This window comes from Ursus americanus, chromosome 9, assembly GCF_024610735.1.
Source record: "Ursus americanus isolate L20-20 chromosome 9, mUrsAme1.1.p, whole genome shotgun sequence".
In the NCBI taxonomy this organism is placed as follows: Eukaryota; Metazoa; Chordata; class Mammalia; order Carnivora; family Ursidae; genus Ursus; species Ursus americanus.
The window spans coordinates 12,895,108-12,914,459 of NC_142135.1; the positions used below are offsets into that span (position 1 = coordinate 12,895,108).

Sequence of the window (19,352 nt, forward strand, 5' to 3'; positions counted from 1 at the left end):
CTCAGTTGGTTAAGCGTCTGCTTCCAGCTTGGGTCATGATCCCAGGGTCCCAAGTCAGGCTCCCGGCTCAGCGGGGAGTCTGCTTCTCCCTCTGCCCCCACCCCCTGGCTCCTATGCTCAGTCTCTCTCTCAAATAAATAAGTAATCTTTAAAAAATTTTTTAAAATATGTTTTAATTAAAATATAACAAAATATATTTAATTAATTAAAATGAAATTTAAAATGTATTCTAAAATTGCCCCTCTCCCATCTGGACACATAGTGAAGAGTAAGCTAGTACCTTCTGTGTAAGAAACCTGGGGCATTGTGTAATCCTACTATTCAGAGTCCAATAGCCGGAAAAGGCTCAAGAGTCCATTGTGCAGATGAGAAAATAAAGGTCCACGGAGAGGAAATGACCTGCCCAGGGAAATGCAGCTGGCTCTGAGCAGAGCTAACACCGTAGCTAACACCACGCTCTATGCAGACCTGCGGAATTCCCCGTGCACAGCGCACCCCCCTTGCTTCTGCAGACAAGGGAATTCAGGTCCCTCCGTCAGTCCTTAGCAGCTCACAGGATTCTGTCCACTGGTTTGGCATAATCTCCAAGGCAGCTGGCTGATTTTCATGAAACGTGCTGTAACTACCAAAGTTAGCAGCGGACATGGTTAGTTTCTTAACATGTACACGAGAAGGAATCCTGAACTACAAGGAGCATGAGAACAAAGAATTTATGTATTTGATCGACTAAAAGGTATATCCACGCAATGTATTAAAACTAAGTGGAAGTTAAAAGGATAAGCCAGCTGACATGGATAGCACTCCTGGATATATCGCTGAGTGGGAAAAGGCACGTAATCAGTTTATCAAGGTGTGCAAAAACAGTGCCGCGTGTGCGTGAACACACGTGAGTACATCAGAAAGGTCTACGAGGATGTGTTCCAAAGTAATAACCCAAGCAGAGCTGATGAACAAACAACGATACGGACCCAATGATTAAAAAGAACTTTAGCTTTATTTGGAAAGTTTTATTTTTTTCAAGGTGAAAACATTCGCTTACTATTTGTATAATAAATGGCTGATTTTTTTTTAAAAAGAGAAAAATGGATTTTACTCATTCATCTATGTATCCATCCTACTCTTTGAGCACTGACTGCTTCTGGGTGAGAGGAAGGTTTGTCTGCTTGGTTCACGTAATGAGGTAGGTTACGTGTGTTCTGGGGAAGGAAGGCAACAGTACAGAGTGGGAAAATAAAGGGATTTCTATGTTGCATGGGCGATCCAGAGGCCAAAGCAGTCCCCAGTAAAATTCCGTCAAGTCCTGCCATCTTGAACAAAAGGGCAATGACAATAGTTTGCAAATGGACAAAACTTTGAAAATTTTATTTTTTCTATATATATATATATTTTTGAGATTTTATTTATTTTTATTTTAGAGAGAGAAAGAGAGAGAGCCCGTGAACAGGGGGAGGGGCAGCGGGAAAGGGTGAGGGAGAATCCCAAGCAGACTCAGGGCTAAGTGTGGAGCCTCATGACGGGCTCAATCCCATGACCCTGAGATCATGACCTGAACCGAAACCAAGAGTCGGACACTCAACCAAGGGAACCACCCAGGCGCCCCAAAACTTTGGTAATTTTAAAGGAATTTCAATTGTCTTTGACTTTAGTTAGAGTTCACAAAGGAATATATGATGATACAAAGGACAGTCTGTGGTCCCCAAGAATTTAACCCCCACAGAGGGAGATGGTCTCGGTGCTTCTTAAAGGCACTGACTCTTTGGCGGTGTTTATCGGTACGTATGCCTTACTCTGCTAGGCTAGAAATGGCCTCCGCCAAAATTGCTGTTTCGATTTGGATTTCCCAAAATAACTCATGAGAAGCCTATAGTATGAGGAAGAGGGTCGCACACAGCTCCAGGGAGGAAAAGAAAAAGCATTTGATTTGAATCACCTAAGAGCGGAAACTGACTGCAAATATCTCCTTGTAGCAACTGCTATATAATTACCCATCCTAATGGAATCCTTTCACAACCAAAGCAGTTCAACAAGGAAGTTTAATTGAAAATAAAATTTCCAGACCAACTGTTCCGTCAAAACCACATTAAATGAAGATACCTCAGTAGTGATCGATCACTGCTAAATGTTTCATGTGTTACGGGCGAGGGGCGGGAAGGGGTGAGTGTTCTCCTATGTGGGGGAAACATGGCGATCTTCTAGGCTCCTTTTTCCAGGTTCACGCATCTTCTAGTCACTGGGCACAAGGATTCAGTTCTCTCTGGGTCCATATTACCTCTGTCAAGTGTTTTCCAGTCTCCTGAAAATAAGAAGCCAGGATGAAAATCTCCAAGATAAAGACAGGGAGAGAAGAGAAAATGACACTCGCCATCCAACCTGCTCATCAGCACAAGACGTGTCCCATTCCAGACACAGGCTCGTGGAGGATGGCAGTGATGGAAAATGACCTTCGCCACTTGGGACATTCCTGTGTGTCCCTCAGCTGTGTGACGGCTGCTGAGTTACTTAACATCTCTGAGCAGTTCTCTCACCTAAAAAAAAAAAAAAATACACACCCTCTGGACAGTCAGGAAGAGGAAAGGTGATAATGTCACAATTAACAGCTACCCAGTGACAGAGCCGGAATCCATGCAGTGTAGGGCTCTAGACAGTATCTGGTACTGCATGGGGTGTGAATAGGGCTGGAAGGAGGATGCGGTGCTTCCTTGCTATTCCAAACGGGTCAGTGTGTGGGCCAGCGGCATCAGCAGCACCTGGGAGCCCACCATGATTAGTGCAGGATGTCAGCCCCACACAGATTCACTGAGTGAGAATCAGCATTTAACAAGGGCTCCCTGGAGATCAAATTTGAGGAACAACGGCTTTGGCCATCTTTCAGGTGCGTGGTTCTGCACCAGGTGACCGAGTCAACAGAACGTGGTCTAAAAGCTGCCCCTGGGGGAGAAGCAGGGTCCCCAGAGGGCCACCTGTGGCAGGCACATTTCTGGAGACCATCCCAAATTGTCTTCCAGTCTTCCTGCTTCCTGCCTGCAGAGAAGGAAATCAAGGCAGAGCCCAGGACCTCCTGAAACCGAGGGATTCTCCACCAGTGGGGACGGACCACCCTGGGATCCACAGTCATGTCGTCACAGATGTCCCCATGTCACCACGTGTGCCCAGGAATAGGCCCCGAGCACAGAGAGGACAACGGCAGCAGCTAATAGGTGGCAAGTGGGAATGGTGTTAGAAACTCAGGAGAAATGGGACGGACGGCAGACTGCCCTCTTTTCCCTGATTGTGGCCTAAATCACAGTGCTCATGTGCTCTAAGACACAACGACCTGACCCGCAGAGAAAGAAATGGTATTCACACACGGGGATTTTGCCATCAATGTGCAGACCATCTAAAATCACAGATGGGACTCTTGACATCGACTGGTTCCGGGAGGGGAGACCTATGGGCTGGGGAACTGGAAATTGAGGAAGAAGAGAAGAAAGAAGAGAAGGAAGAAGGAAAGAGAGGGAGGAACGTTGAATTTTAAAAAATCATAATAAAATAAAAGACAGTTGAGTCTCCTGTTATACATTCAGGGTTAGGTTTCAAACTCCTCCTGGGATATTCAGGCCACGAAGCCGTCTTTTCTGCTTAAAGCCACACTGCTGAGCCTGTGATCCTTTGTTCAGACTGAGTAGCTTGGTCCCTCACACCCAGCACACCTATGGATGAAAATGCTCGCGTGGAGAAATCTGGCAAGGGCACGTCCTGGGTGGCGAGAGCCACCTTGTTCATTTGCTTCCCCAAACCAACTGACACTAGAGCCACCCCACCCTCCCCAAATCCTAGCGGCTCCCAACTCCAGTTCCTTTGGCTTAATTAGACAAGGACAAATGTCTTCGAGAAGATTTTCAAGCCCTGGTTTCCAGAGACTTCCCATGACTAAATGGAGTTGGAGGATACTATGCTTACATTTCCTGTGAATGTGTGTATGTTGAGAATGGAGATATGAGATGAAAACAGGAGGTGTCAAATCCTAATTCTGGAAGAAGCAGCACTGATTACGCTCCGTTTATAAAGCACTTCCTAAACCCTTCCTGGGAGGAGAGAGAATAGAAACCGGATTTAAAGATGGGGAGACTGAGGCCCAGCAAGGTTTTGCGGTAGAACCAGGAACTCAACGTTGTCCCTTTGCTGTCCCAGGGCACCAGCTTCTCTCATGTCCCTGTACCCCTGTCTCCCCAGCCACCTTCCAGCAATGACCCGCCCATCCACCCACTGCTGGAAGCATTACACTCTATCTTTAAGGTTGGTGATTAGACACGGTTTCTTTTCTTTCTTTCTTTTTTCTTTTTCTTTTTTCTTTTGGTGACTGTTTCTTTACAAAAAGCATCCCTGGGTCTTCGGGTGGAAATTTATTCTACTGATAAGGAGAGTAATGGCAATGTTCCGATGAGCCATGGAGCTACTACTGATGACGTATCATTGGACCGATAAAAGGCCAGCTGTCAAGTCAGAAACTCCTCGGTCAAACTGTGTCCTTAAAAAAAAACAAACCCTCTGTCCTTGCTACTCATCACTCTCTGACATTTGGAAAGCTGATCTCTCTGATGCTCTGGTTTCTTCATTTTTAGAAATGGCAACAGCACCAGCTAATGTTTATCAAATGTGAGCTCTACGTGTCCACCTGCCAGGGTTATTCTAAGTAAGCACTTTGTATTTCCTAACTCATCCAGGACTCATAACATACGATTACTATTCTCTGCGTACGAACGAGAAAGCTGAGGCACAGAGAGGTAAAGTAACTTGCTGAAGGTCACACAGCTGACAAATGTCAACCGGCATTCTACAGATGGCCTGTGGAGCCTGGGCTTTCACCTTACAGAAATGCTCTCACGGGGCTGTCAGGAGGGCTCTGTGAGGTCACACGATTAAAATGCTTACCGGGTCATCTGACCCAGAGTGAGCACTCAGTAAATTATAACTATTAGGTATCATTCAGATATTAATTTCTTTGGTGAGGCAGAAACACAAGGGTTAGTACAGTGCGCACGTGGCTGATGAGAAGCTGCTGCCTACAGTGGTCCTGTTCCCTGCCAGGTGTTCCCCCCACCTGCCTTCAGCCGGCGTGTGGCCTCGGAAGCACGGCGTAGGCAGGACCTTTGGTGTCTGCCCTGCAATCTCTGTACCGACCTCTTCCAAGGGGAGCGCACACAGAAACCTAAGTTGGGGCAGCTAGGACGGGAACAGGTCTGACGTCCACTTGGCAAGAAGAACAGCACATTCCAAAGTGAGTTGGACGGATCGAATCCCCAAAGCAATGGCCATGTGCTGGCTGACTCACGGCTTTAGGAAGTCTCTGCAACTGGCTAGCTGCACAGAGTTGGGGGAATGAGTCTTTGTCCAGAAGAGGCAGCAGGACTCAAAACCCTGGCACAATTCAAGATCTGGTGTGGAAGAAGAGTCCACTGGGGGCTGAACGACCAGTCAGCCGCTGCTTTCTTCCTCCTTATTCAGCTATTCCCAGTTCTGTTCACGTACTTGGAAGAGGCACACGGAGGCCGTGGCGATCCTGTTGTCTCCATCAGGGACGGGCCTAGGGAGGACTCCCAGCCCCATCGGGCCAGTGAGACAGAAGGGGAAGTCTACCGGGGATTTCTGGGGAAATTTTGTTCCCGAAGCGAAGATAAGAGAGTGGCAGTAAGAGGAACCCCTTTTCCCTGTGGACGTTCTTCCCGCGTGAAATGCTGTGATAAGGTGAAGTCTGCAGCACTGAAGAGCATCCCAGAGATGCTAATCCGATGTGCTGACGCGCTCGGGCTATCAAATGCAGATGTTCTGAGACATCTGATAACAGCAGGTGCTGGGGAGGATATGGGGAAACAGAAACCCCGGCACACTGCACCACTGTAGATGTGCACACTGGTACAGTCATTCTGGAAAATAATCTGGCAGTACTTGTGAAATTAAATATGAGCATACCCAGTGACTCATCCATCCATCCCCGCCCAGAGTCCGTACCAGAGAAACTCTCCCACAGTCCCCGTGGGCACAGGTGCGAGCTGTCATCACAGAGCTTGGCTGGGCTTCCCTAGCGTCCATCTCCAGAGGCAAGAGGAGGGAACAGGGCAGGCCCGACGGCAAGGGAAGGCCAGATGCAGCCCTTGGACGAGCTATGTGTACAGAACGAGGAGGAGATCTCTAACAGAACCCCACTTGTCTAAATTAAAAGATACCCAATCATGGCCCTAGAGTGGGTCCCCCTGTGCGGCACACGGCAAACGCCCCGGAGTGGATGCCGATGAGGAGCGAAGGGAACAGAATGGGCAGAACACAACAAGAAGAAAGACAGGGGTCTTGCAGAGGCCAGAGATAACGTGCCTGGACAGAGGAGGCGTTCATAACAATTCAAAAGGAAAAATGCAACCAGATTTGGAGTTAGAAAAACCCAGCTATCCACGTTCCCATGATTGATTCTTACTGGCTGTGGGCCCTCTGGCAGGTAACTTACAGCCTCAGTTTTCCCACTGCAAAAGCAGATACAAAAAGAGGCTGGCCCTACAGAGGAGATGTGTGCAGAGCCCCAGTTTGGAATGCAGCAACTGGATGGCAACCGAGGACTCAGCTTTCTCGTCTGTAAAATGGGGGCTATGACATTACCCAGCTGGTACCTTTAGGACGAGGTTGCGATGAGACATGAGGAGGGCAGGACTAAACGCACAATGACAAGCAACACTGTTGGGCACACTTGGGAGGAAGGGAGCATATCCTCCAGGGAGCTCAGGCTTGTACCAGGCACTGTGCCGGGCGCTCAGCAGCGCACCTCGCCCTCACTGGGTGCGGCACACGGGGACTTCAGACCTGGGAGCAGTGCCCGCCACTCACCGCAGGGCGTCCGTGCTGTCCTGGGCACAAGCCTGAGGGAGGGGGCATTTCAGGCTGTCTTTACGTGCTCACTCCTAGACACCCGGGGCCCTACAAATCCACACAGGTATTTCTTTTTCTTTCCTGTCGTGGCAGTGAATCCATTTTTAACTAGATAAGCTAGGTTACCAAAAAGAGAAGAGACGAGAGGAAGAAAGTGTGATAACTTGCCTGTTACACCACCAAGTATAGGCAAATCTTCATTTTTCCAACAAAGAGCCGCTCTCTTTCTGTAACTTCCGTAATCCAGGAAGGACCCATTGCTATAGGTGACTGTCACACCATGGACTGTCACCGCTCTCCTCAAAGTGAACATTTCCTCCCCATCCCTCAGATGCCTGGGGAAGAGTCAGTGGCGCCCGAGTACCACATATCCCTGGACGCCACTTTGTTTCCAGTTTTGCTCCTACCTGTGCCCAGCGACAGAGAACCGCCTCCCTGCAAACCAGTGCCTTCCCTCCTGGAGCGTGTCTCTGAAATACGTTCCCTGAACAGGGATACGAGGTCAACGTGATTTTTTTTTTTTTTAAGATTTTATTTTTATTTATCCGACAGAGATAGAGACAGCCAGCGAGAGAGGGAACACAAGCAGGGGGAGTGGGAGAGGAAGAAGCAGGCTCATAGCGGAGGAGCCTGATGTGGGGCTCGATCCCATAACGCCGGGATCACGCCCTGAGCCAAAGGCAGACGCCTAACTGCTGTGCCACCCAGGCGCCCCAACATGATGCTTTGATATCTATCCTGACAGATAGTTTTTTCCAAAAGACCCATTTATGCTGCCACCTGTGACAGAGGCATGGGCCAGTTCTTCGAATAAACTCCCCACCCCGTCATTCTATCGTCTGGTAACAGGCAGGGAGTGGGAGGCCACAGATACACTTGGAGCCTCAGGGAAGGTGGACTGTCCCCCGAGGTCACTGATGCTCTACCTTCCAGTGAGATCCGTCTGTTCACGAGCTCACAGAGGGCTTCTGCATGCAAAGTGATCTCCTTCACACAGGCCAGCCTGAGGAGTGGAGGGGGCAATGGGACAGTGGGGGCGGGGGGCAGGGGCAGCCTCAGGCCTCCGGGAGAGAAGACGAAGCAAGGGAATAACCAAAGAGAATGCTTGCATGAAAAACTGCAGTTAAAAAGTGCTCCATGCACCGAGCAGGTGTCTCTACGGGACGCAGGCACGCGCCACATGAACGGAGCTGGAAACGTGCAGGAACAAGACTTGTCGTTGGTGGACAATGGCTCTGGATTTGGGCATTTTAGGGTTTTCTTTTTTTTTACCCCTCTCTGGTGCTCCGGCTCACCCCCGGGAGTGTCTCCAGCCCCCAGGGCTTTCTGCCCAGAGCAGGCGTCTGCCCACCGGGCTCGTTTCTGGCACGCTTTCTTCCAGATGGGCTGCAACCTCGCTTCACCTGGGAAGCACAGCTCCCAAAGCGGACGTGCGGCCTGGCTCACCCGCCTGGACAGCCTGAGCTTCTCTGACTTGCCCAGAGCTGCACTGCTCCGACGGCGCTCTGCATTCGAAGCGCAATGCTTCGGGGACCGGACGTGCACCTGGATCGCGCTCGCTGTGGACAGCCAGTCCGGCCTGGGAGGGGGAGCAGCGCGTGGACCGGACTGTGGAAGCGAGGGAGCGGTCCTCAGTGACTCTGCGCTGGTTTCCCCCTTCCACTCCCCAGCCCCGCACTGGCGCGCCAGCCAGTGCTTGGACCGCTTATTTCTCCAATGTCTGTTATCGCCTCGACGCCCGGCCGAGGGATTGCAACACCAAGGCCACTCCTCGACCGTAGAGGCGAGTTAGGGAGTCAGGACGCCAACACGAGGAATGTCAGATACCAGGGAGGAATGAAGGCAAAGATAACAAAGCCAGACAATCAAAGATTGATCGTGTGTGGGCACTGGGTGGTCTGGGGTCACGGGGCAGGTCCCTGCGGGCTGCAAAGGAAGTGCTCAGGAAGACCGCAGCATGGGGGGGTCGGGGGGCAGAAGGAGGAGGCGGCGGCCTATGATCCAGGCCAGGAGCGGGGAAGGTGGGCGGCACACTCAGCGGCCAGGGAGGAGCTCCTTGCACCTAGAACAGAAAGAAAACATCTGGAAATCCAGGGAGGGTGAGTTAGGGCCCGAAGTTTGAGGACCCGGAAAGCCAGGTAGGGGAGTCTGTGCTGGGAAACAGAACGTAGAGCTGGGTAAAGCTGTGCGGTCGATGCGAGAAGCTTGTGAGGACATCAGTGCGGGGGCCGCCGTCAGGACGGCCTGCAGGAAGAGCCCCGTCAGTGGGGAGGCGTGTGCTCCCAGGGCGTCCATGTCCCACCTGCCAGCGTGACCCTCCCGGTCAATCCAGGCTGTGACTCCGGTCTCTGCCCCGCAGGCCACATCAATGAGGAGCAGCAAGGCTAAAACTACACTAACACGTAGCCTCGACGTCCAGGGGCTTAAAGCAGCCGAAGTTAATGGCTCCTTCAGGCTCTGTGTCTAACGTGGGCCAAGCAGAGGGCTAGCTCCGACCCGACCGGGCCTGTGCGGGGCACGGCAGGGCACCGGGGCAGAAGAGGGAGGGACCTCTGGACGGGCGCTCGCGCGCATTTCCAGAAGGCCAGAAATTGCACGTCACCTCTGCTCGGTCCTCGTCGGCCAGAACTAGTCACCGCAGGCAAACAAGTGCAACCCTAACGTGCAGGAGACAGAGAGTCTGGAAAAAGGAATGGCCCAGGTGTGTTACTTTCCAGGGCACGTGTAATTTCTTGCTCACTCACATTCAACCGGCAAGAACTGAAAATACATTTACTGAGTGCCCAACATCTTCAAATATGACCGTTTCTTTTAGCCCTTTTATCGGTCCTGTGAGGTGCCAGGTCTCCCCATTCCCATTATACCGATCAGCAATTTAGGGCTAAAGGGGTTGAGGCGCCCAGACGGGAAGGGGGGGCCTGACTCCACAGCACATGCTGTCCCAGCCCACAATGACAGCAGAGGAAGGTGGCCGGGCGTGGGGCCTTAAGGCACAGCGGTAAGCAGGAGGCTTCTCGAGGCGGATGGCCCGGGCGTGCACTCTGGCTCCACATTCCTGGGCTATGGGATCATGAGCAAGTTACACCTTCCTGTACCTCACGTTCCTTGCCCAGACACCGCCGGGATCCCAACGGCACCCCAACTTCATCGCAGCGCTGCGACAACTAAGGGAGAAGACGCCCGGAAGCCCTCGCAGCGTTCCTAGTATAGAATTGGGGCCCGGAAACGCCAGCGATGACATGAAGTTAACGTGGCCATCTTATGACAAGGGCATTGGAGCTCACACAGGCCACAGGCCCCTCAACCCAGAGACCATCTACTTCTCAATAGTGCACTGGCCTCCTAGGTCAGGGGGGCTGCCAAGACAGTGGGTGTGCAGGGAGAAAGGCCACGCGGAGTCAGGGCCACCCCAGCACAGGGCCTGCCCTGCACCCAGCCGCTCGCCTTCCCCTCATCTTGTTTTGCTTCCTTCCCAGCCCTTGGAACTCTCTGAAAGGCCCTAACTGTGTGGATGGGTCATCCTGCTTCTAGCCCGTCTCCCCGACTGGAAGGTCTGCTTCAGGTTAGCGTTGGCCGGAGGGTCAGGCTCACGGGAGGGCGCTCAGCAGATAGGAATCGGGGAGCAGAGACACAAAGTTCCCTGAGGGCAGGGGGTGTCAGCTTTATTTGTTGCTACCCTCGCTGCCCAGCACCCAGTGCGACACGTGCGCAGAGAGGCCTGGCCGCCTCCTTGGCCTCAGGGTCCAGCGGGGGACTCAGCCCTTCTTTCTCTGCAGGGGATGATGCTAAAGCCTGGCCACGTCACGTGGGATGCCTGTCAGTGAGCAGTTTCCACATGGAGTCCCCTGTGGCCCGCCCCCCTGCCCCCCATTCAGGGCCCCAGGATGGGCCTCAGGGTGGCTTGAGGACACAGGGACCAAAGGGGAGAAAAGTCAGAGTGACAGAGAGACACAGAGACATGGGCAGCGAGGTCACGCGCCCCTGCACCCTGGCGCACACACACCGAGCCGTAAATGCTGTGCTCTAACGTGGCCTCTTCTGGAACATGCTTGCGTGGCCGAGGGCGAGTCCTTCTCCCTCTGGCCTCGGTTTCTCTGACAGTCAAACCTGCACACCGAAGAAGATTTCTAAGGGTCCTTCTGGATGGAAAATGCTAGGAACACGGCATCATCTCGGCTTCACGCCTCAGAGCCCGGCTCACGGGGCTGGAGCTTCTCCAAGGCTTTTGCAGGCCCCGCAGACAGCTCTCAAGATGGTAACCCCACCTGGCTCCTCCATTAAAAAGAATTCCCACGTAACTGCGGAAGTGGAGCTTATATAAAGTTATATAAATATGCATCGCAATTTCCATTTTGCAGCCCTGGCTTCATATTTTGAAACTAATACGTAGCGCCTTCCTGGTCCAACGGACCTAAGCTGTCCGGTGAAAATGCCATTTCCCAGGCCCCACCCCAGAGCTGCTGAATTCGAAAAGCTGGTGGGGGAAGCCCAGGGATCTGCATTTAACCAACTTTCCCAGGTGGTCATTTGCAAACTGAAGTCTGAAAACCACTGCCAGAAAAAGAAGCCGAGAATAGGGGCTGGGGCAGGCATTCTGGAGCCAGAGGGGGGGTTGCAGAGGTGACCAAGGAAGGGGAGGGGACACAGATGACAGCACGTGGCTCCTGTTTTGCATGAGTGCAAATCGCTTCTGCCCATGTGTGCCCTGCGTGTTCCATCAGCGTAAACATAAATTTGCAAAACCCTGACTCACCCTCTGCTGAACCCTTCCCCCCGCCCTGGAAAAATGATACTCACACTCAGCCAGGGGCTGCGTTCCCGCTCCCGAGCCGCGGGAAGACAACGTTTCCAGCGTAGGGCCAGGCTGCTTCAGGCCGAGGCCGCCACCACCAGGAATCGCGCTGCAGGGAAGGACGGAAGCAGCGTGCTCACCCAGAGGTTTGCTCAACTAGTGCGACCCCCCGTTTGTGACAGATCCTAGTCCCCGGAGCGAGCTGTCCCGGTTCGTCCGCAGGGACGCAGGTTCCGTTTAATATCGCGCTACATGCAGACGTGCTGCTGACGGGCCTGCACATGCACACACACACACACACACACATCACATGCACACGCCACACCACACATGCCACATGCACACCACATGCACACATACACACACATACCACACACACACACACCACACACACACACTGTACCACACATACGCACACCACATACACACACGTACAGAAGTACCGCTGATTCACCTGCACGTGTGGGCATGCGCACACACACACACGCACACCACACACACACACACACACACACACACACACACCCCACACACGGTGTGCAGGTGTTTATAAGCTTCTGCAATGATGTGAGGGCTGGAGCTCGGCAATCAGGAGGCACTCGGACCCCTCGAGGGCTGGTTTCCAGGGTACCAGGAAGGCATCACGCTGAGCGGGGGCTGGAAGACCAGTGAGCCCCTGCGAAGGCCAAGTACTACGCTGGGGTTTCCCTCGTATGTTTCACAGCCCTCCAGGGGGAGCATCACCAGTTCCATTCTCCTGATGAGGAAACCAGCACACAGAGAGACCTGCCTGGGATCCTACAAGACGGAACTCTGACCTGGCGGACCCTGAAGTTCGTGCTGGACACTTACGCAGCACTACCTCAGACTTCAGAACCTGGAGGCAAGGAGGGCAGAGAGGCGAGCCTCTGGAAACTGACCTCTCCCACCAGTGAGAGAACCAAAATAACTCCTTACAAACAACTGAGTCCACAAGCAATAAACGGTCGTTGGAAAAAATAAATCACAGATAAGTAATAGAAAAAAATCACATTATAATCACATTCTCCAAAAAATAATGGTGCTTATATTTCTAGGCTTTTATTCTAGCCAAATATATATATATATATATATATATATTCTAGCCTACAAATAAAATGATACAATTTTATAAAAAATTTCATACTGCTGATTTTTAACATGGGGAATGAACGATGTCTGTCCAATCCTGATCTTCTGTGTGCTTATGTCCGTCCATAAATTTCTCTGCAGAGTTTAAGGGGGAGGTAAAACCTGTCACTTCTTTTTTGTGTTTCCTGTTATTGTCTGTTCATCAGCTACTAGTGCATTTAAGAAAGGGTTAAAGAGTATTCTATCTAAACAGATCTGTGTTCTGGTAGATGATGCAGTTTTGAAAAACATACCCCACTCCACCCCCAAAAAATTCAGGTTGGTTTTCTCCTCTCCATAGATGAAAATGAAGAATAGGTTTTGCAACAACTGAGAAAACGATGCCCTCCCCCACCCAAAAAAGTATCTTAATGGCAAGGGAAATGCAGCTCTACTATTCGGAAGGGCCTGGCATAGGCCCTCCCATCGCCCATCCCCCACTGCACGGACCGGCCCCCCAAGCGCCCCCCAGGACTCCCTTCCAGCCTTCCCCTAGTTAGGTGAGTGAAAAATAACCTCCTTTCCTCCCTTTTGGTGTTAACGAGGCTCCCTATTGAGACACAGTTAATCACATCAATTAAAAGCCTCTAACACTTGGCCTTGCCTGCCAGGTACGGGCTCTCCGTCCAGGGAAAGGTGGGTGAGATAAGTCACGCCTGGAGATAACTTATATTCTTTTCTTTTTTCTCTCTCTGCTTAAGCTTTTTTTTTTCAATTGTATGTTGTTTTTTATTTTTTAAAATTCAACTTATATTCCTTTCTTTTTTCTCCCTCCGCCTAAGCTTTTTTTTTCATTTGTATGTTGTTTTTTTATTTTTTAAAATTCAGGCTTAATTAACACAGTGAAATGTCCAGATCTTTAATGAACAGTTTTGATGAGTTTTGACTAATGCATATACCAAAGACACAACACATTTCCCTCACCCAGAAAGTTCCCTGTACCTTTTCCAATCATCACTGCCCTCCTCCCAGAGGAAACCGCTGTCCTGATTTCTAGCACCATTCATTAATTTTGTGTTCCAAAAGTTCATATAAATGGAATCTTGTGATTTGTAAAGACAGGCATGAATAATGAGCAAGAACACGCAGTTCCTAGTGGGCATGAAAACCAGCTCAGGCACTTTGGAGAACAGTCTGGCAGTTCCTCAAAAGGTTATGGAGAGAGAGACCACGTGAACCAGCCGTTCCACTCCTAGGTATATATACTCAAGGAAGTACAAACACACATCCACTCAAAACCCTGTACAGGAGTCTTCAGAGAAGCATTCATTATTCACAATAACCCAAAACTAGAAACAACCCAATGTCCATCCACCGATGAAAGAACAAATGAAATGCAGTCTATCCACACAGTGGAACATTACTAAGGCACAGAAAGGAATGAAGCACGGACCCACGCTACAACGTGGATGAACCTTGAAAACGTCATGCCAAGTGAAAGAAGCCAGTCACAGAAGACCACGTATTGTACGATTCCATTTGCGTGAAACGTCAGAAAAGGCAAATCCACTGGGACAGAAATTCTAGGTTGCTCAGGACGGGAGGGGCAGGGGGAAGGAGGAGAGGGAGGTGATAGCTGATAGGGACAAATTTTCTTTCTGAGGTGGTCAAAGTGTTCTAAGATTGGTAAATTGTATGATATGTGAATTATATCTCGGCAAAGCTGTTGAAAGAAACCATTCAGAATCGACCCAAGTGGAGCCAGTTGTGATACTTGGGAAAGACGGCAGCTTTCCTTCCCTCAGATTTCCCGGGGGTCCCTGTCCTGTCTCCAGAGTCTAAATTCTGGAGTCCAGGAGCTGTTCATCAGATTCACTCACTCACTCCACCAACATTTACTAAGTCTGTATTTAGTAGAAAGCACATAACCATATCTAGTCTTGTCGTATTATCTCCCTGCTCTCAAGGGACTACATTTTTAAGGACATCTTGAATGCCCCTGTACGTTTGGTCATGGTGTTTAGCAGGTGACACCAGGAGACGGTGGTGGGTGGGGAGGGTATGAGCTCATTGTGAGAGAAAGGTCAAGAACTGTGAGGTCCAATCGGGCTGGTTCTCAATCCTGACTGTACCACTCAACGAAAGCATGCCTTCGCCTCTTCCTGCCTCGTGTCCCTCACCTGCAAAGACCAAGAACTTGCCCTATGGTGGAACCATCAGGAGCCTCAGCTCCAAGAACCAAAACCCCACTCTACCACCTACAAGCTATGAATGACTTCAGGCACTTTCTTAACCTCATGTCCCCATGTGGACAGTGAAGATGGCGGCAGTAAGAGCCTGCCCTATGCAGGATTAGTGGGGTTCATATGAGGCTCGGCAAACCGAGAGGCCAGACCGGGAATATTTACACCATCTCTGCCCCAGCTCCTCGTCTTCACGATCAGAGCACCAAAGCCACCCCAGACAACACCGAAAGAAAGGGCGTGCTGTGTTCCAAGAAAACTTTATTTATGGACAATGAAATCCGACTTCATACAATTGTTATGTGTCAGAAAATATGATACTTTTTTGATTATTTTTGTCAACCGTTTAGAAATGGAAAAGCCATTTGTAGCTCATGGGCTATACAAAAAAAGATGGCGGGCCAGATGTGGCCCGTGAGCTGCAGTTTGCCACCGCCTGCCCTGACGTCAAGCTCCCAGAACGGAGTCTGGCACATGGTAAGCACTCACCACCCACGAACACGGCCCAGGCGACAAGAGCCGAGCCTCTGTCGTGTGTTACACCGTGTGCTGTGCCCTCCGCGGACCACATCTCATTTAAACCTCACCTTGATTGTGTGAGGCAGGGAATGTGACCACACAGACGAGAAAGCAAAGACCTAGGTCAGCAAAGGGACAGAGCTGTCGTAAATCCAGGTCTTTCTGTCCTGAGCTCTCGCTTCTGACCGTTATGAACTACCGTGCCGGCTGCCAGGACACAACAGGGAACCAGACCCACTCCGGCTCCGCTCCAAACACCACAAATCATGATTTAATTAATTTGAGACATTTGTTACAGAAAGCAAGGGCTGGAAGGAGGAACAGGGTATTACACAGCCCGCAGTGAGGGAGGTCCTCGGTGCAGGGACACGCAGGTTGGGAAGAATGGCCATGTGTCTGGTGCCGTGCCAAGTGCCAAAGAGAAGAGGCTAGAAAAGGCACGTCCACCCCGGCTCCCTGTGGCGGAGGGCTCAGAGACGTGACAGTGTCAGATGCGGTGCTGGAGGGGGAAACGGTCCACACTTCCCGAAAGGCCTGCAGCAAGCGAAACAGCCTATCCTATTTTATGAGAATATAGCCTCATAAAATAGGAAAATACAGTCACGAAGATCTAACCATGAGAATATTCACGGAAGCACTGTTTGTAATAGAACAAGTGTTGAATTCATAAGTGCCCCAGACACTGAGGAAAAACTGGAGGGCCTTTTCCACTCGCCTGAACAATGGCGAAGCTGCGTGTCCAAGCAGTCGGACGGGGAGGGAGCAGATGTGCGCCTGCCGAGGGGAAGGCTAGCTGTCGTGGATTCAGTAAAACAGCTCTGTGCACGCTAACGGGTGCATCCATACTATCACTAGGATGCATACACACAGACCGTGGTCCTTTTAATTAGTCACCTCGGAAGGATAACAGAAGTGTTTTTAGCTTCGCCCTCTTGTGTGTTTGGATTTGACGATGTTGCCGGAATAGATATTCGGTGCTTTGTGAGAAGAAATGAAGGACAGCTGGTGGCCGGACAGGAGTTCCAAACTCCAATGCTGCGTGACCGGTAAAGCGAAGTGCTATGTATTCATTCATCCAGCGCCTCCGTGGGAAAAGTCCGCCACACGCCAGGGACTGGGGCGGGCGCTGAAGACGGAGTTCGACGAGGCAGACGGAACTCCCGGGTTCGAGGGGAGGCTGGTCAGGTGAACACATCAGTGCACTCAGGGGGCAGATATTCCACCATATCTGCAGAGGGACCACCAGATCATGGGGAGGGGAGAGACCTTGTCCCAGAACGTGAAGGCAGCCTCAATGACGTCACATGCGCTCGGCTAACGGTCTACGGGACAGAGGATTCCTGGGAGCTGGGAGCAGCCTGGTGTCCAGGCTCAACGGGAGGCCCTCGGCCTTTGTCTTTCTCATCCACAAAGCCGACGTGCTCTCCGGGCCGCTGTGCAGAGCAGCTACGGTTCGGGAAGCACTTTGCAATGGCAAAGCCCTGCACACATGACGGGAGAGACTTAATGCCAAGATCTGAACCCCTTTCTACAAGGGTTGACAACCTGGAATTTCAATCATGATGGATGCCAAAGGATGGGGAAGAAAACATGTTTACAACGGAAAGACTCCAGAGAGAAAGGCAGTGAGCAGTGTGACTCCCCGTCACCGCACCCTGGCCAGCCTCCCCCCTTCTGTGCCTTCCAACTCGGCCAGCGCCAGGGCAGCTCCTGACTTTCTGGAACACAGTGTTTGTAACCCCAAGGACAGTCTGTACATTTTACACTGGAAACACTCTCTCTGCAAGATTTTGTTGACATTTGTTAAAGGGAAGTGTGTAGGACCCATGGCCTTGAAAAGAAATCCTACGTATCTCACCTCTGATATAGGAAAGAGAAAAGGCTTTCCAGTTAGGTGGACAAAGGTTTAAATGCTGGCTCCTTTTGTAAATTGTTTATTATCTCCTAGCTTCAGGATACTAGTATCTTTCCTGCAGGGTAATAATTAGAGCAACATATGTATAAAGTATAGATGTTCAATAAATGACGACTGCCCCCCCCCCAGTGGGAAGACTCAGGGAACAAAGCAACGAGGTCACATTGACCAGAAGCTGTACCCTGGGGGAAATCAGCTCATTATGACAGGGAGGGATGGAGGCCCAGGGTGGTCTGGCCCCCCGGAGCTAACCCTGACCTCGGCTCAGCCTGGGAAAGGTGACGCAAGGAGACCATGTCCTTCTTGATGTGGGAAAGTTAAATTAGACTGAAACTCCAAATGTGAAACCAGCCCTGTGCTTTGTCCCCCTCTGAGATCCTGACTGTGTGTCAGTAGAAGGTACAGGAATTTTCTGGAAGGACATAGGAAAGCCACTGAATCAGAGAATGAAGGGGGCAGCCGGGACACCCGCCACCAGCAGAAGCAGCACAGTGTGGTCCCCAGGCAGACCACCGCAGAGCAACTGGTCAAGCAGGTCCGGGATGGGGCCCAGGAAGGTCCATGTTTCACCAGGACCCACGACACTCTGCTACTTCTCAAGGACAGGCCAGGGAAATGCTGCTGGGGTGAAGGCACCAGGCGTGGGCCTGGAAAGGGCTCCGTCCAAATTCCAGCTGGGCACCAACTCTCACGTCCAACTTTAAAATTTTCTGGAAAACACGAGCCAGGCCCAGGGCAAGGCAGGCTGCAAACATGTACGCACAGGGAAACAGCCTTAGAAGCGATGTACTGGGGGCGCCTGGGGGGCTTAGTCGGTTAAGCGTCTGACTCTTGAGTTCGGCTCAGAGTCGTGGGGTCAAGCCCCGCATCAGGCTCCGCGCTCAACGTGGAGTCTGTTTCTCCCTGTCCCTCTGCTCCTCCCCCTGTGCTCTCTCATTCACTCTCTCAAATATATAAAGAAATAAAAATTTTTTTAAAAAGCAACATACTAAATTCCATACACACACAGACGTGTGGATTCATATGTAACACGTACATGTAAATACACAAACACAGCCAGACACACTTCGGTGTGCATACATATGCACAAATACACGCACATTCACACACGTGCATGTAACGTACACCCGCATACATACACACAGGCATAGCCTCACACAAGCCCTACTTCAGTACTCATATTGTCCCCATTTTCCTGAAGAGGAGCCAGAGTCATGGAAACGGGAAGAAACTCGCCTAAGGTCACACAGCCAGTCTGCGGCAGAGGCAGGATCTGAAACAAGACGGGCTGGCTCCAGAGACCCTGCTGGTACCACTAGATGAAAACAGATAACCCAGGAGCCGAGAGTCATCAACTCTGAAAGCGACTTGTGCCCTGGGGTTGGCTGTATCCAGAGAGGCCGGCCGAGAATTCCTCCTATTTCCGTACAGGCGTGTTGTTTCCCCCATTCCGCGTTGGGGGCAATTTCTCCTGCCCCTGGATCTGGGCTGACCTGGGACCCCCTGAGCAGGACACTGGGAAGGGAGTGATGTCATGTGAGTTCTGCGCCTTGCCCTTGGGAGGCCGGGCCGCTTCCACACGAGGCCCTGGGGGGATCCAGCCACCACGGGGTGAAGACGATGATGTCGAGATCTCCGAGAAAGTGAGAGGCCCCAGCTGCTGCCCCCGTCACCCCAGCCCAGGCCCCAGCTGTGTGAGGAAAGCCTTCTGGCCGCGAGTCTCACAGAGTGCCCCCGGGAATGCAGCCACACGGACTCCAAGTGGAACCCAAGAACCACCTGGCAGGGCTCAGCCACCCTCCAAGACTGAGACGGATAAACGGTCCTTGTTTTAAGCCACAAAGGTTGGGAGTGGTTTGTGGTACAGACAACTGGTTCACGTACTGATGTGGCTTGCAGA

At 51.3% G+C, this 19,352-nt stretch overlaps 1 protein-coding gene across 1 annotated transcript in view; it reads right to left on the minus strand.

The window, feature by feature from the left end:
• Nucleotides 1-2,533: 2,533 nt before the first annotated feature.
• Nucleotides 2,534-19,352, minus strand: part of LOC123801896 (uncharacterized) — a 156,725-nt gene continuing 139,906 nt past the window's right edge. Inside the window, exons 4-6 of the mRNA XM_045812204.2 lie at nucleotides 11,692-11,795; nucleotides 10,898-11,001; nucleotides 2,534-8,956 (exon numbers count right to left, since the gene is read on the minus strand). Of these exons, the coding sequence (XP_045668160.1) occupies nucleotides 8,714-8,956; nucleotides 10,898-11,001; nucleotides 11,692-11,795 (451 nt within the window). The 3' untranslated portion in view covers nucleotides 2,534-8,713. The remainder of the gene's footprint in view (nucleotides 8,957-10,897; nucleotides 11,002-11,691; nucleotides 11,796-19,352) is intronic.